This window comes from Calidris pugnax, unplaced genomic scaffold (assembly GCF_001431845.1).
Source record: "Calidris pugnax isolate Ruff unplaced genomic scaffold, ASM143184v1 scaffold11, whole genome shotgun sequence".
Classification (NCBI taxonomy): domain Eukaryota; kingdom Metazoa; phylum Chordata; class Aves; order Charadriiformes; family Scolopacidae; genus Calidris; species Calidris pugnax.
Window position 1 is genome coordinate 21,464 of NW_015090803.1, and position 16,622 is coordinate 38,085.

The window sequence follows — 16,622 nt, forward strand, 5'->3', positions numbered from 1 at the left end:
CTGAATAGAAATCCTCCATCAGGTCGGTAGATTAGCAGTACTGCCTATCACTTTTGTAACTTTGAGAAACATCAAGAAGTTCCATGTCCACATTGCATTCATGTTCACTATCCAAATATAAATAACTGGGTATTTTACACTGTGTAGTTTTTAAACAGCAATAGGCAAAAAACTTCACACATTGCTCTCAAATGTTTTGATTAATTTCCTGTGGAAAAGAGGTTTTAAAACCTGTCCACATGCTTTGAGGCTCAGCAGCTGGGTTCTAAAGATGCACATACTTGTATGCTCAAATTATGTTGAAGCTTCATTATTAAATATTAATATAAACATCCCAAGCACCATACCAATATGTTTTGTTTTAGTACTCACCAATCTACTAAATCCTCCATAGAGGATACAGAAGCCTCCCTGATAACCAGTAATATCAACAAAGCCTTCAATGTTTCTGTAGTCATAGGAGCACAGGACTTTATTTGTTGCAGGATCGATTTGGTCAATACCTCCAGGAGTCACCTCCAGAACCACAGATTTCCTCGTATCACTCCAGTGATGTTTATAGCAGTTATACCTCTGCAGAGAGAGCTATTTTAGACATATACACACACACTCCTTCACTGCACAGCAGTTGTTCTTTTCCTAGTAGTAAGCAGCATGGGTGTAAAGTTCAAAAAAATTGTATCATCTCCCTTAATGCTCTTATCTAGGTTAAGAGCACTATGAATCAAATGAAAGTAGCTGTCAACTGACAAGGAATGCACAGCTTAAACTATGCATTTTGAAGAGAGAGCAGCAAACCCAAAACAGCCACCCAAAAAGGGAATAAGTTTCTCTTGCTGCAGAAGGTGGCCTACACACAGACTATGCGCACTGAGGTTATACACAGAAATAGCTATTGCATCAGATGTTGTTATCCAGCTAATCAAGACTAAATTAAGGTAAACTTATCACTATAGTGCAATTTTTTTCTCCAGCTCCTGCAGTCATATTCCATTACAAATAGACTTAGTGAGATCAGCAAGAGTTAGAGATCTGTTCTAAACTACAGTAAGACAAAAAGGGACTCTCATAGTCCAGCACTCTTAATATGCTCATCACTGAAGATTTATTCTATGCAATGCCTAAAGTTACTTTAAGTGCTATCTTCTGTGACCAGAAGACTTAAAACCAAATACAAAGCCCAGCTCTGTATATTGCCTTGCTCATTACTGTATTACCAAGATTCATTAAATGGCAATCTTGTCTCTACACTGACCTACAGAAACCTTCCCAGAAAATATTCCCACATCAAGTATTCAGGAAGATATGCAGAAAACTACTTAGAGTTAAAAAGTAACAAGGTAGAAGTAGTAAACATTGAATAATGAATGAAAGCTTATGTTTTCTTCTTACTTCTCCCAAATAAGCACTCCCTGTGGCAGAACCCTTTATTTCAGCAGTCTGAGCATACTACCACAAGGCTCAGGCCAAGTGAAAAGAACTCAAATATTTTCCTGTTGAAAAGGTTCCCATTGCTTTTGAACAAACTCCTAATTTTCTCCTCTCAAAGCAAGACTTCAGATCCAAATTCACTAAAGCTATTTTAGGTAGCGCAGATAGTAGAAGCACAACAATACACAGTAGAAGTTTAAATCTCTACATCGTGTCATTAAACTGTACATGATCCAGACAAGCCAGGCACTTACCCGTCCTGTGATTTTTCCTTCTGAGAAGTCTGTCCTGAATCTCTGTTTGTAAAAAAGTCAACCGTGAATGAATGCAAATATGACAGCCAATTTATTCAGAAAGCCTACATTTAAGCTGACCCTGTTTTAAGGGACTTGAGCTAAGCCTTCTTGAAGACTCACCAGTCCACTGCAGTTTAATGTATTCAGTACTTTTAGCTTTACTTGCTATTTAAGAATCTTGCACTAGTTGCTGCAACTGACACTAGATCAAGTACATTAATGTAACAGCTCAAAAGACAACTTGCTTTCATACTTTTCACATAAGGAAAGAAAGCATAATAGCTATCACAAAAGGTAATGATAACCAAGTACTTACTGCTTGATTAAAGGAAAAATAATCTTACCAGTGCCTCTGTAAGGAGTTCTGTTCTGTGCTCTGTGGAAAACTTAAGTGTTTCAGACTTTTTTCCACTCCCTTTGCGAAAAGTGAGACTAAATTCTGTTCCTTGTCCTTTTCCAACAGGAGAAATACTACAGATATCTCCATAAGGCCACTAGATAATTGAAAAGTAATTAGGTTATACTGTTAGTAATTTTAAAGCTACACCATCTCTCCTCAAAAACTCTTAGTACCTACAATAACTAAGCAAGTTGTAATGAGACAATGCTACGTGACAGCTTCAGCTTCCTATTTGATACTCTGCAATGTAAATACATGTCCTGTCTCCCTTTTGGGATATAGCCTCACAGTGATCAAACTTATCCCAGTTCATTCAGAATAGCACACCCAAAAGCTAATTACTACTTATTGGCCAATAAAAACAAATTGCCTAAAAGAACAAAATCTACTGGGAATTTGTAGAGTTAGTGAAGGCAACACCAACTTTCTGTTACGTGTGCTTTTGTAGCAGCTGCCCTACCTTCTGGTTTTACTGAGATCTTGTCAGACTAGATGGTTTCTGAAGACAATGCCACTATTCACTCTGCACGCTGAGCATAAGTGAGAAATCAACTCAAAATAGCCCAGTTCAAAAATGACAGTTACCTGATTTGTAACTTCTAGCGTGTTGGGATTGTATGTGGTGATGGCATGGGTTCCAACTGAAAAGACTCGCTTATACCTGGAACACAGAAGAATATTAGCTTCTCCAGAATCACAGAAAACTTCTGTTAAACAGTAAAAGCTATGTTAAAAAGCTATATACAAGTCAGTGTCGGGAAAGGGATAGGGAGTTTTCTTAAAGTGGTTAGTTTGCAGTTTATCCTTACAGTATGTTAAGCTCCTTTGTTCTACATATCCAGAAAAGGGATACAAGTTAAATACTACTAAATTTATTTCTTTATGCCTATCTTTCCCTATGTTATTGGCTAAGTAAAGACCAAAGACTCTTGGAACTTGCACTGGAAGGAACCAGACCAGAATAAGTGCGAAAGAGAGCAGACAGATAGGAAAAAAAGATATTCCTGCAATAGCTGCAGACAGATGCTTTAGGGTATCTCAGAAAAGAGTAGTAGCATGAAATCACTCAACTCACACGCCTGGTCACAAAACTGTAACAAGTCAAAGTGTTACTATGGCCAAGCCTAATTTTCTTCACCCTGAGGAAAACTAATTCTACTAAACTCAGAATGACTCAGACCACTGAAGCTACAGTTCAATACACAGCTAGCCATTGCATATTGTCATCACCAACATGTTAACTGCCACAGCACTTAAACAACAGCTGCAGCAAGGTAGCTGCTTGCATTTCGGGCTTATCAGAAACAAGTGGCAGTGACCTAAAGCTAAGAAATTTAGATGCATCAAGTGCAAAATGGAAGCCTTACCATGGTTTCATTTCCTAGACAATCCTCACAGCATACCCAGAACCAGCTCTTTATATATAGACTGTTCACATATTTTCCAATCAGAAAGCTCTGCAATATAACTAACCAGAGTTTAAGACAGAGTATTACTAATCTCCTACTACTTATAGAAGCTTCTTATTCTAGAGTACTTCTGTCTGGAAACAGTCCTGCCCAGAAAGTCAAGCCAAACCTGAACCAGAGTCAGTTCTAGGAACTATTCTCTGACCAAAGAAACAGGATCTGAACTTGAATCAAATCAAAATACTTTGGCTAGCTGTCCATCTCAAAACTAATTCAGTGTAACAGTTTAAGTTCCAGTTCTGAGTAAACCATGGGTTTGCTAGGGAAAGAACAGGATAGGATCAACTTGACAGCTATCTATCTGCACCTGTGCCATGCTAGACACTGCATCAGTAAGCGGGTTGTTTTCCCCCTGTCTTTCTCTGCACTCTTGTGGTGCAGTCCCTTCTCTCTCACCTGCCAGATCTGCAGTCTAAGCCATCGTTTCTGTGTAAGGACAAACACTGCATGGGCTTCAGATACATTCAGAGCTGCTCCCTCACGTTACTTAACTTGCCTCTCGTAATAGCAAGGCCAAAACTATCTGACAACCTCAAAAACTTCATTGCCTACCACCTTCCATTATTATTCAAACGAACTGGTGCAAGTCCAACCCAGAGGAGTTCATCTAAAAATTAAAGCAAGTGCTTATTTTGTTCAAAGCTTAGAAAAATCTGTAATATTGAAGTGACATGCCACCACAGTGCTTTGTGGCAGACTATGGATCTGCCACACATAATTGAAGACCAGCTTCCAAACGTTATAGCCCCTTTTCTCTTCTCCCCTCATGCTCAAGCCAGCATTTCAAGATCTAGGAAGCTTATTTATTATCCAGCATTTTTAATGTGTGATGTGACAAGGAACACAAGACAGAACAGCAGATTTGCCGAGTTACCATTTCCTTCATCTCCTCTCCCCAGCAAATTCAGAAGATTCAAGTCTTGTTACATGAACAGAGGAGGCTCTGAAGTCAGTTCGTACACGCAGCCTAAATACACGCTCACCCAGAATTTCACCGTTAAATATGCAGAAAGGTATTTATACCTCTAGGCCTTGGAGACTTTACCATTAATTATCTGTCAAAACTACTCAGCAGTACAGTTTAATGCCAAGCTGTTTTGCGAAGAAGAATTTGAAGCACATGTCCTCTGGTTTCTTAGAAGCAATGTAGAATTCAGAAGTGACATTTATTTTATTTTTTATTTAAATCAGGATGAACCTGGTAGACAATTTTCATACCACCATACTCAAGAGAAAGACAGTCTTCGTCAATTTTACAGAATTACAGGTCAACACTGGAACATCACCTGTACTACTAGAAAATAGTTTAACTGAGCACAGAGCTCATATTCAGCAACATGACAAATCATATGAATAGTAGAAGTGATTCAGGCTCATTTAGCACTGAATATTAAATTACTGTTTGGCGTGGTTGTTTTTTTAATGTTATCCATAGATTATACTGAGAAGGTATAACTATGAACCGAGTGGACTTAAGTACTCAAATATAACCTTACTAAAAGCCATATAAGCTTCTGCTACAACATAACAAGGCAACTACTCACTCAATACTCCTTTCCCCTTCATTATGTGAAAAGTGAAGTGCCATTGAGTTTTTAAACTAAGCCTCTTTTAGACTTTAGACTTAGTTTGAAGTTCCCTAAGACTGCATAGTTAATCAGAATGCTACCATCAAAGTTCAAGATCATACTGCTCTAACTTCAACAGCTTGCATGATGTTGGAACAAGCTCTATAATGGAAGGCATTGGGCAAGAGAAGCAATCTGAGTTCTATGCATTTTATTGTCATCAAGTGGCTCAAACTGTATGCACACCAAATTTGCAGATATGCCACAGGAACTTCAGAGGAAAAGATTAGATATCTTCTGTTGGGGGACAGAAAGATTAAGAGGAACAAACTGTTCTAGTGTTCTATTCCAACACAGTATCTTATGATTACTGAAGGAAACCGCTCATTCACCCATGCCCACACAAATCCAAATGCCTGGAACCTTAACTCAGGTAAAACTCAATTTACACAACTATCAGGTAGAATGAGGTAAGACTAAATATTAAACTGTCTGTTTCAAGTCAATCAAGAATCTGTCTTGGTAAAAGAAAGATTTTGCCCTCAGACAGCTGCTCAGTCCACTCCGGACTCTGACCTACCCAAGGCTTTAATTTATGCTGACAAAGGCAGGAAGTTCTTTGATTAGACACCGAAGGAATCTCATAGTTCTTCAAAGCACAACTGAGAAAGATCTGTGGCTGCCACTACTTGCAATCCAATCTTCCTTTCCTTCACAGCGTTCTTAACCTCTAATAGGAAGAATTTGTGAAGTATCTATCAGCAGACAGGCAAAAAAGCAGCCAGTTTCAACTGAATCTGTTTGACCATTAAGACATCACTGCTCTGTATAATCATTAGAATAATGCAATACTCTTGCTCCTGAGGTGCAGGCAACATATCTTCTTTGTTCTGCTGATGTTTAGGTACCAAGGAAAAAATTTCAGCTCCACAGCACTACTATGCACGTGAGAAAGAACAAACAAGAGGCAAGGATACCAAAGAAGTCCTATGAAGCTTCAAAAAGTATGCACAACAATTGACTTCAAACACAGTATAACAGATACCAGTTAGGATAATTTAATGGATGGTTTTATTAGAAGTTCTCTAGCTTTTGCAGACAGAAGCATCACAGAAAATTAATTTTTACACCCAAGACCCCCATTAGGGAAGAAGTGTGTTTCTAGCAATGGAAGTCTTCAAATAGCCTCAATTAGCAGTTTAACAGACAATCTACTACACAACATGTTAACTATATGTGTCTACTAGTGACCCTCATCTCTTAAGGTATATAAGACATTACTCCTCCAAGAACCTGATCTGAGAAATACTTCCACTTTAAAATTAGTGCTCTATATAGTAAGTTCAAGAGACTCAGAAGCCAAGTCAGTCAGGTGGTTTGTTTCAGAGGGACCTGAGTGTGGGAACAGGTGCACAGGAAGGCTAAGACACAATGTTTAAAATCCAAATTGATTCTAGGGAAGATACATTCAGTTCAGAGATTGCACAGCAGGAGCCTTTAGTTCAATTTTCATCTAGCAATACATCTATGCACTTACATCCAATAATGGAAACGAGAAATGTCACACAAAACAAAAAAAACCAAACGAACTTTAAACTACTTACTTTCCCCTCCATGAATGTTTTGTTGTGTAGAAACAAGCAAGATCTCTGTTTTCTCTAATTACATTCATTCTGTGCCAAGACCTGAAAACAAAAGAGACATCCTGTTAGTATTCACAATTTTCATTTAAAACCAGAGTACGCTAATCATCAATATGCTTCAAACAAAAATACTTTGTTTTTAATACTCAACTCGCTTTGTCAATTCCACACACAAAAAAAATATTAGGAATACTTATGTTTATCAAACAATTAATGGACTAAGTTGCCCATGATGTTGAACATGAAGAGCTTGCCCACTAATTTTGTTACATCAGTTTCTCCTTAACAGTACCAGGATACAGTGATTTATGCCCTATTATTTGCCATATTATTACAGATCACACTACTTTTGCTGCGCCTTCACACATTCAGATTCAAGGGTATTTCATGTCATCACCAGAACGTGTAACTCCTGAAAAATTCTGTAACATCAAAATGATTCAAGTACCCTGCATCCATAATTCTAGCAAAGCATAATTCTTATTGCCATAAAAAAACCAAACAAACACACAAACAAAAACACAGCAGCATGGAGAAATCTGGACAGATAGAACAGCTTATTTGCCAGTCTGAAATGGAATTTGAAGTTGAGAAACTTACTTATTAGCCAAGCATTGCAAGTAAAGAGCTGACTAAGTACCCTTTCTGCACTGTAAAAGTTTAAGCAATCCCACCACTAACATCCTGATGTGCTTATTTCACACACGAATACCTATTCCCTAAACATGTGCAGGAATTTAGAGAAACACCCACAACTGCTTGGCTGAAGCTTTAGGAACTGCTGTGTTCTAAGGAATGCTTCTCAACACTGATCACTATCTTGCATGATTGAAACTGATGTACGTTGAGTACTTGGGAAATTAACTTCCCTTTTACTACACTTTGCTGTTATTACAGATACAAGGCATTTAAGTGGATGTACCCTAATTAAGCTGCAAAAGTGAAGTTGTTACTCTCATTTTACTGCTATAGCATTCGTTGCAAGAGCGAAGTCGTCACTCTCAGCATTAGTTGCCACTACAGCATTAGTTTTATTTTGAAATGTGTCAAAGCAAGCTTCCCTGTTCTTGATGAGAGACTGGTACTACTCAGTTTCACACCATTAATGTGGTGGCATCACCAAAACATTACACACTTACAAAGACAGTCTGCAAGAATTCATAATCATAGCTTGCATGAACCAACACTGAAATAATCCCATCCCAGTCAGTACCTCACTAAAAGTTAGACAACAATCCCACTCATCTTTTTAGGCTCAGCTAACTCTACTTGATTTGGCAAAGGAAGATTTCTCATTCTGACACGGTTGACTTGTAACATTAGCTCATTGCTAATTTCTACCCTCTACAACTTCAGGCTATTTTCTTTCTGAGCAAAGACTGTTGCAGTTATGTAGTCATGAACGTGAAGAATGGATAGCCTGACTGAAATGAACTTGAGAATTCCTTCCCTCAGGTGAAGAGCCAGCACAATCATCACTACCTACTGAAGAGAACTTGTGGTACCGCCTCTGGAAAAGGAGTAATTACATATTTCAATGATTCAATCTTTGAGTCAAATTTTCAGAGTTAAAACCCCATTTTCTTGCAGCAAGTCAAATTCTCTAAATCCAGTTTTTAAAAGCAAAGTTTTGTGAGGGGTAAGACACTCAACAGCATTATTCCTGGCAATCTCCATTTTTCCCTGTTTAAGAACTATGTTATATTATTATTGCCATGGATCAGTATCAAAACAGTGGACTCTGTTCAAACTACACATATCTTACTGTATAGTAGCACACTTTAGATCTGATAATTTTGTGTTTGAAAGTTATCCTTCAGAAAAAAGTACTCAGTCTTCATACCTTCCTTTTAAAGCCATTTTCTTGACATTGACTAACGTATTAGTAAAAATAAAAGGCTTATAACAAGACAAGCTCCACTAAGTATAGGATTATAAGATCTATTTATCTGTAACTCCAATTTTGACAACAAGAGATTACTCTGACCAGCTCTATTAAGTCTCCCAGACCTGAATACCACCTGCTCTACAGTATTTAAAGCAAGATGTTCTCACAGTTGCAAACATCCAGACTTAATAACACAGAACTGAGAAATACTCACAGAAATACTTATGAGTTACCAGTGGCTTCCATTAATTTTAATACCAGCATCTAACTAGATTCAGGATACTGATACATGAAGTACCATACATGCAGTGGAACTGAAATCCACAAGACTGCTTTTTTTGTTTGTTTGTTTAGATTATTAAAATCACTAAGCTTTGATGCTTTACTTACTGCTCTTCTGGAAGGTGATTGTAAATATCTCTCCCACTGAGAAGTCTAGCACAGAGGCAATATATGCCAAAATCTAGTAACAATTAATTCTTGTACACATTTTCCTGCAGTTTAACAGAGAACAAGGCTAACAGTAGGCTAGTGTTCTGAGCTGCTATGTTGAAATCCAGTAATCATTTTTCACTTGTCTTTGGCTCCACAGTAAGAGCAAGATGAAAAAAAAATGGTCCATGGCAAAGATGTTTTAAAAAAAAAAAAAAAGCAAAAAACCCCAAACAAACCAGAAGTTACCTTCCTTCACTCATTCTTGCAGAACCTGTGTGACATCACTCCTACTACACTACCTACAATGGGATACATTGTAATTTTAGTACCTGAGATACTATAAACATGGACTTTGCGAAGCACATCAAGGGTTTTTATTAATCAAGTTTAGCCATATTGCCAGTATAAGGTAGAACAGCCTGCCTAGTCATATCACATTAATTTCCCAAAGCAAGAAAACCTTATTATTGCCACTTTTACCTCTTCTTCCTGTATTCAACATACTTCTAAAAAGTTGACTGATTGACACAAAAATGGAGTAAAAGTCTTCAAATAATCTGAGGTTCCTCAAGGCAAAAATATTGTCCATGACTTGCAACTTCTTTTGGGAGCTTAACTAAAGCACTCCCCCAATACCTGGGTATTTTAATTAGCTTTTTCACAAGACAGAGGTTCAGCGATATTTTCCTATTTGGTTCTCGTAGTACTGTAAGTTGCAATAAAACAGCTTTTGGGGGAGGAGTTGAAACCAGATTTGCATCTGCTGCATTTATTAGAAATAGCAATCTCTAGAATTAAAGAACCTGAACTGCTGCCAGGACTCCCCCCACCTCAGAGTTTAAACTACATGAACAGGTACACTACTTAAACCGTGTTCAACTTGCATACACTTTCCACTTTTCCAGGATTTCACATTCTTCAGACAAGGTTACCATCTGGGAAAACAATCTATTTCAGGAAACAGACAAGTCAGTCTCAAACTAACACTTGAAGAGTTAGAAGCAAAGATGTGACCTTGCAGGCATCAAAGCAATAAGCATAGCTGTAATTACATGTAAGTATCTCTCAGTTTAAATAAAGTTTGGACACGGGTTCAAAGTTTAGTGCAGAATTCAGATTTACGTTCTTCCTGATCATATTGCTCCTTTGCTACCACAAAGCTTCCGTATCTTTCTTAAGTGAAGGTTAATCTATGCACTTCAGAACCCCAAACCGGATTATTACTCTATTCCATTGGGGGGAGGAAGAAAAAAATGCTGATAAACTGAGATTTCTTAGTGGGAGAAGGAAGAAGAATGCTGATAGGAAACTGAGATTTCTTTTTAAAAATTTATTCCAGCAAGGCTAAAATACAAGGTAAAGTTCCTGGAAAGTCTGTATTACAGTGGGGCAGACACTCACATCAGACTATTCTGAGAGAGAGAAGACATACCAAGAGGATAAAAACAGGGACCAATTAGAAAGAAATGAGAGCAAGGTAACACACCACCCCAGGTTCTCTTAAACTGTAGTTCTACATACCTGCCTTTTAGTTTAAAGGTCTGCAGCCTGATTTACAGTCATCTACTCATCCATAGCTTTGAAGGCATTATTTACATAAATGAGTTTTTCTGCACTGTTTTAGCTGCCTAGGTATCATCTGCCTCTTTTACTGCTGTGTGCAATACCTGACAGTTTTGCCTTCAGACAAATTCTTTTTAACAAACTCTAAACTTTTTCCTCTACCCTAAACAGTACTCTGCTCTTAAAGTACTACAGCCTAATTAGCTGCAGAAACAGAGATTTCTTATTCTGTTGTGGAGCCCTTTTTGTAAGAGGAGAAAGAGATGAGACCCACCAGACCCTTAACAGAGGATTAGTGCAACCAGCCTGAGTGACAGCAGCATTGCCACCTTCCATAGTCCAGGATGCAAACAGACTGAGAACTGCAACCTCACTACTACCAGAAGTGATGTGACAACATTAGCATCCACTCTCCAGCTGACTGCTCTCATTCCCTCACTGAGGACCAGTGCTCTTTTCAGTCAGTTTCATAGTTTAGCCATCCTGTCATATTTCTTCAGAATATTGTTCTATTTTCAGTTTTAGTAGTAAGGTAGTATAATTGTTAAGGGTTTTTTTTGGCATGAGAACAGGTTTTTTTCTAATTTTAATGAGAGGCTAAACAGTTGAAGGTTAACACTTCAAGATACAGTTGAGTATCAGCTGAAGAATTATTAAGTCACTAAACTTCACTTACTGAGCTTCAAACACAAGTTAAAAGCCACATGCTCAATCTGAAACACAGATTGACCTGAAAACCAATCCCCAGCATACTGTTTAAAATCTGGAAGTACAGTGATTCAGTCCCTCGGGACAAATACATGTTTGGAAACTATGAAAAATACCACATGACACCCAGCGGGGCAAGAAATACATATGAAATAAATCTTTTTAGAAACTTATTCCAGCAAGGCTAGAATACAATGTAAAGTTCCTGGAAAGTCTACTACACAGGGACAGATACTCAGCTCTGAGTCTCCAAACACTTAGAAATGTGTTGTAAGTGGAAAAAAAAAAAACAAACTGTCAGTAATGATGGAAAACAGTAATTTTTGGTTAAGTGTTCTGGCACTTGGCTGGAATTAGACCAAGATCAGTCAGTAATGACGGAAAACAGTAATTTTTGGTTAAGTGTTCTGGCACTTGGCTGGAATTAGACCAAGATATGTATCTATAAACTGAAGCAGGCTAGAGCCAAGCATAGCTTTTACATCTATAACACTGGTACTGTTATTTTGACTCACGCCACGGCAGACTGTTTGAACAGCATCTTCCTAACTCAATTCAGAGATGGAACTTAAGTCACCAGCAGCCCCTTCGACAGCCTTCCTCCTTTTCTATGTATCTCACTACACGCAAGTAGCCTACGTAGACAACTATCAAGAAAAGGCTTAGACTTCAAAGAACTTAAGGAGTAAGTCAAATAAAACAAGGAATATTTTCTGAAATACAGTATTATTTAATTAGTGCTGAGTAACAGGAATCAAAGCAGTTATCTACTCGACTTCATCTTCTCCAACTCACTGCCATAGATCTTCTCTGTGAATGAGCACAAGAGAAAAAGGAAAAATACACTTCAGCTTACATTAACTTCAAAACCAGCCACACAGCAGAGAATAAGTGCATTAACAGGAAAAACTCCAAATAAACTTATATGGCTATCTTTCCCCCCAAGCAGCATGCTCAAACATTCTTTCAGCTTGAGAGCTCTGAGCTGAAAATAAACCCTTCCTCCCCCAAACTGGTGCTCGGTGGAAACACAGCTATCAAGGTGCAAGCTGCACACCACCTGACAGGAAAATCCATCCCAAAGTCTATCGGTTGCTCACCGCAGACAGAAAGCCGAAGCAGTATGCCTATTTGTTTTGACTTTCAGAAAAACAAAAAGCAAGTGAAACGCATCCACGGGAGAAATTAAAACCCTCTTGGAAAAATAAGCACATTAAGGGTAGATTTTCTGAAGGATACATTTAGTTCTGCTCATGCTCGTCAGGCACACCATTACCACTCAAAAAAGAACTAAAACCTCATCCCTGCGAGAGCAAGTCTCCTCCTCATCTCTCCCCCTCTTCATAAATTATTTCCCAAAGCATCTCATGACGGCTATATATTTTGACCCGAGGCCAGGCGGAAAGAAATAACACATCTTTTCTTAATGGACACATCTTCGGGAAAGAGTGCAGCTCCTGCCCAGGGCTACAAAAGCTGCACCAGGTGCAGGGCACACTCAGCCAAGCACCCAGGCAGGCTGAGGCTGGAGAAAAGCCCAGCCTCCCCTCTGCTGGGAGATACAGGAAGAGAAAGCCTTGAGAAGGGCTTGTAATGAAACAGGTACCGCACCCGGGGCCCAGGGCCGCAGGGCCCGGCCGCTCTCCGCCCCGATGCCTCTCACCCCTCCAGGGCTGGGGCAAGGCGGGGGGAGGCTGCGCCGGCGGAACCATCTGCCCCCCCGGCGGCAGAGAGCGCTGCCTAAGCCCTGCCCCCGCTCCCTCACACACCCACACGGCCTCGGGGATGTGGAATGAGGCGGGGGTCGTCGTCGCCACCTCCACCTCCTCCTCTTCCTCCTCACCCCCGCCGCCGCCGGGATTTACCTGGCCGGGGAGCCTGCGCTGCCCGGACCCTTGCCCCCACCAGCACTGCGCTTCCCGCCGCTGCCGGCGATAAAGGCGAAGGGCCGCTGAGCGGAGCCCTCACCCCTCCAGCTGGCCGGGCGGGCGGGCAGCCGCTAACACCACTCCAACTCCCTCAGAGTCTGGCGCTGGAGGCCGCCATCTTAGTTCCAGCAGCAAGACCGCCCTCTCGGCGCAGTCGCCGTCAAGCCCGGGGCCGTCACGGGACACGGTCAGCTGATATACTGCCCTCCCTCCCTTCCTCCTTCCCTCCCGGGGCCGCGCTGGCGGGGACCGTGGAGCCGTCTCACCCGCCCTCTTCCCGCCCCTTGCCCCCTGCCCTGCCGGGAACCGGGGCGGAGGGGGTGAAGGGGGCAGGCTGGCTCCGTGCGCACGCGCAAAGCTCCCCCCCATTTTGGCGGGCGCAGGCTGTGAGGGGAGCGGTGGCTCTGGTTCTCTGGTTGCTCTCTGTTGTATTTTAATAGGCTATTCGGAGACCAGATCAACTAATTTTGAGGCTCGCTGGTAGTTTTCCGAAGTGGCCAGCTCCGGGAGTCTCGTGATTGTGTAGCTCGGGGGTTTCGGCCAGCTGCAGTGCAGCCAGTTTTCTGGTTTTTGGGCTCGGTACTGGTTTGATGCTCATCCCAGAAGTATGTAGCAAATCATGGAATCACAGAATGGTTTGGGTTGGAAGGGACCTTAAAGATCATTTAATTCCAACGCCCTCCCCTGGACATGGACATCTGCCACCAGACCAGGTTGCTCAAAGGCCCATCGAGCCTGGCCTTGAACCCCTCCAGGGATGGGGCAGCCACAGCTTCTCTGGGCACCCTGTTCCAGTGTCTCATCACCCTCACAGTAAAGAACTTCTTCCTAATACCTCACCTAAATCTACTCTCTTTCAGAAGCTATTACCCCTCGTCCTATCACTACATGCCCTTGTAAAAAGTCCCTCTCCAGCTTTCTTGTAGGCCCCCTTCAGGTACTGGAAGGGTGCAAAAGGTCTCCTTGGAGCTTTCTCCAGGCTGAACAACCCCAACTCTCTCAGGAGAGAGGCAAGGTACTCCAGCACTCTGATGATCTTTCCCCCTGTACTGGGCACTGGTGAGGCACCACCTCGAGGGCTGTGTCCAGTTTTGGGTCCCTTACTACAAAAAAGACATTGAGGTGCTGGAGCGGGTCCAGAGAAGGGCAACAAAGCTGGTGAGGGGTCTGGAGAATAAGTCTTAGGAGGAGAGGTTGAGGGAGCTGGGGTTGTTCAGCCTGGAGAAAAGGAGGCTGAGGGGAGACCTTATGGCTCTCTACAACTACCTGAAAGGAGGGTAGAGAGGTGAGGGTTGGTCTCTTCTCCCAGGTCACAGGTGATAGGACAAGAGGAAATGGCCTCAAGTTATGCCAGGAGAAGTTTGGATTGGATTGAATATTAGGAAAAACGTTTCCACTGAAAGGGTTATTAAGCATTGGAATGGGCTGCCCAGGGAAGTGGTTGAGGCACCATCCTTGGAGGTACTTAAAGGACAGGTTGCCATAATGCTTAGTGACATGGTTTAGTGATTTATTTTTTTTTGGTCAGAATTAGGTTGATGGTTGGGCTAGATGATCTTAAAGGTCCCTTCCAACTTGGACAATGATGTGATTCTGTGATCTTCATGGCGCTCCTCTGGACCCACTCCAGCAGGTCCATGGCCTTCATGTGCTGAGGACTCCAGAGCTGGGCCCAGTACTCCAGGTGGGGTCAGATTAGAGCGGAGTAGAGGGGCAGAGTCACCTCCCTCAACCCTATTGGCCATGCTTCTTTTGATGCAGCCCAGGATGTGGTTGGCTTTCTGGACTGTGAGCGCACATTGCCGGCTCATGTTGAGCTTCTTATCCACCAACACCCCCAAGTCCTTCTCAGGGCTTTTTTAATCTGTTCTCCATCTGTTACTAAACTGTAGACTCCTTTTTGAGAATGGACGTCATCAAGCCATGAAAGGCACATTGAACAATCAAAAAGCAAAGTACGCTTTTTAATTATGCATATTATTTGTGTGATTGTACAAATGATATTAAATCCCAATTATTGTTGCTGAACCACTGATTTCTGTGGCTTCCTATGCACCCTCAAAAGTTGTTAGGGGACTCGTAGGCTCTCCATCAACTTCCCATACTCTGTACCAGACAAAATTTCCCAAAGATGTTGTAAACTACAGCAGCATTTTGAAAGCTTGCCATGGTCTCCTTTTGTCTCTTTAGGCATTTTAGCCTAAAGACTGATGTAAATATTTTGAAATATAACTCACATTAGCACACGTGAGCTTGCCTTTCCTTTAAAATAGTGTTATCAAAGTCTGCAAATGAAGAGACAATTGAGGACCAAATTGTAACTGGAGCTAATTATTTTGGAGAAAATATAAGATTAAAATCATAGGCAGTATCTTGCTATTTTTTAATATCCTTTTCATTGTCGTATAAACTATCGTTCATGTCTTATATTTTACATAAGATATTTAAATACTAATAAGTCATTCTTTTGATAATTCTAGTTCTCTGAATCTGGGGCACTGTGGTAAAATAGCAGTAATGGGAAAATAATATTACTTTGGGGAAGCTGATAAATTACTTTTGGTTGCAGAACTTTGAGGGGGGAGAAAAGATTTAATGTTTTATTAACATACTAGGAATTGAGGAAATCTAATTTCAGAGTGAGGGATATGATTCAGAAGAGTTTCTTTGGCTGAGTATGTGGAAGAGTTTTTGGAGGGGCTTGGGGGGATTTTTTTCTGTTCTTGTTAATTAGGAGGCTTGGAGAATTTTTTTTGTTCAAGGGGGTTATATTTTGTCTTAGGACTTTTTTTGTGGTGTTAATATAGATAGGTAAGACATAGCAAGTGATGAAACAACTTGATAAATGTTTATTACTTGAGACCAAAGAATGACATTTGCATAATGAAATTGGTGTAACAAACTAGGAATCAGTGTTTTCATAGCCAGATTTTAATAATACAACATAGATTATATTTCAGCATATTTATTCAGCTCAAGATAGTATTTCAGTAATAAACTACATGTTTACCTGTCTTTCCCTGTGTTTCCCTTATAAACTACCTCTATTTTTGGATGCCCTTTTGTGTAAGTAGTGACGTTAACTTTGGTTATAATGCAGAAGAATAATAAAAGGAGGATATAGACTAAAAGTGAGAAAATATGAGAGAAAGTGGAATAATAATTTTGAAATTATTATTATTCAGAGAAAAAGCAAAGAAGAAGGGCGTGTTTCGTGGTTCAGTCAGGAAGTTATGGAAATGATATTGTGCAACATAGTAGAGTACCTTTCAGAAATTAAAGTAGGTCAGGAT

At 40.6% G+C, this 16,622-nt stretch overlaps 1 protein-coding gene across 3 annotated transcripts in view; it reads right to left on the reverse strand.

Moving 5' to 3' along the window:
* Positions 1-13,462, reverse strand: part of LOC106885440 (dnaJ homolog subfamily C member 13) — a 34,437-nt gene extending 20,975 nt beyond the window's left edge. Inside the window, exons 1-6 of one of the 3 annotated variants that reach the window (XM_014937644.1) lie at positions 13,267-13,462; positions 6,769-6,849; positions 2,713-2,788; positions 2,072-2,221; positions 1,686-1,727; positions 373-573 (exon numbers count right to left, since the gene is read on the reverse strand). In XM_014937644.1, the coding sequence (XP_014793130.1) occupies positions 373-573; positions 1,686-1,727; positions 2,072-2,221; positions 2,713-2,788; positions 6,769-6,836 (537 nt within the window). In that variant the 5' untranslated portion in view covers positions 6,837-6,849; positions 13,267-13,462. Of the gene's footprint in view, positions 1-372; positions 574-1,685; positions 1,728-2,071; positions 2,222-2,712; positions 2,789-6,768; positions 6,850-13,266 lie in introns of those variants that run through there. The other 2 variants (XM_014937645.1, XM_014937646.1) reach the window with 2 other exon arrangements.
* Between the last annotated feature and the right edge of the window lie 3,160 nt (positions 13,463-16,622).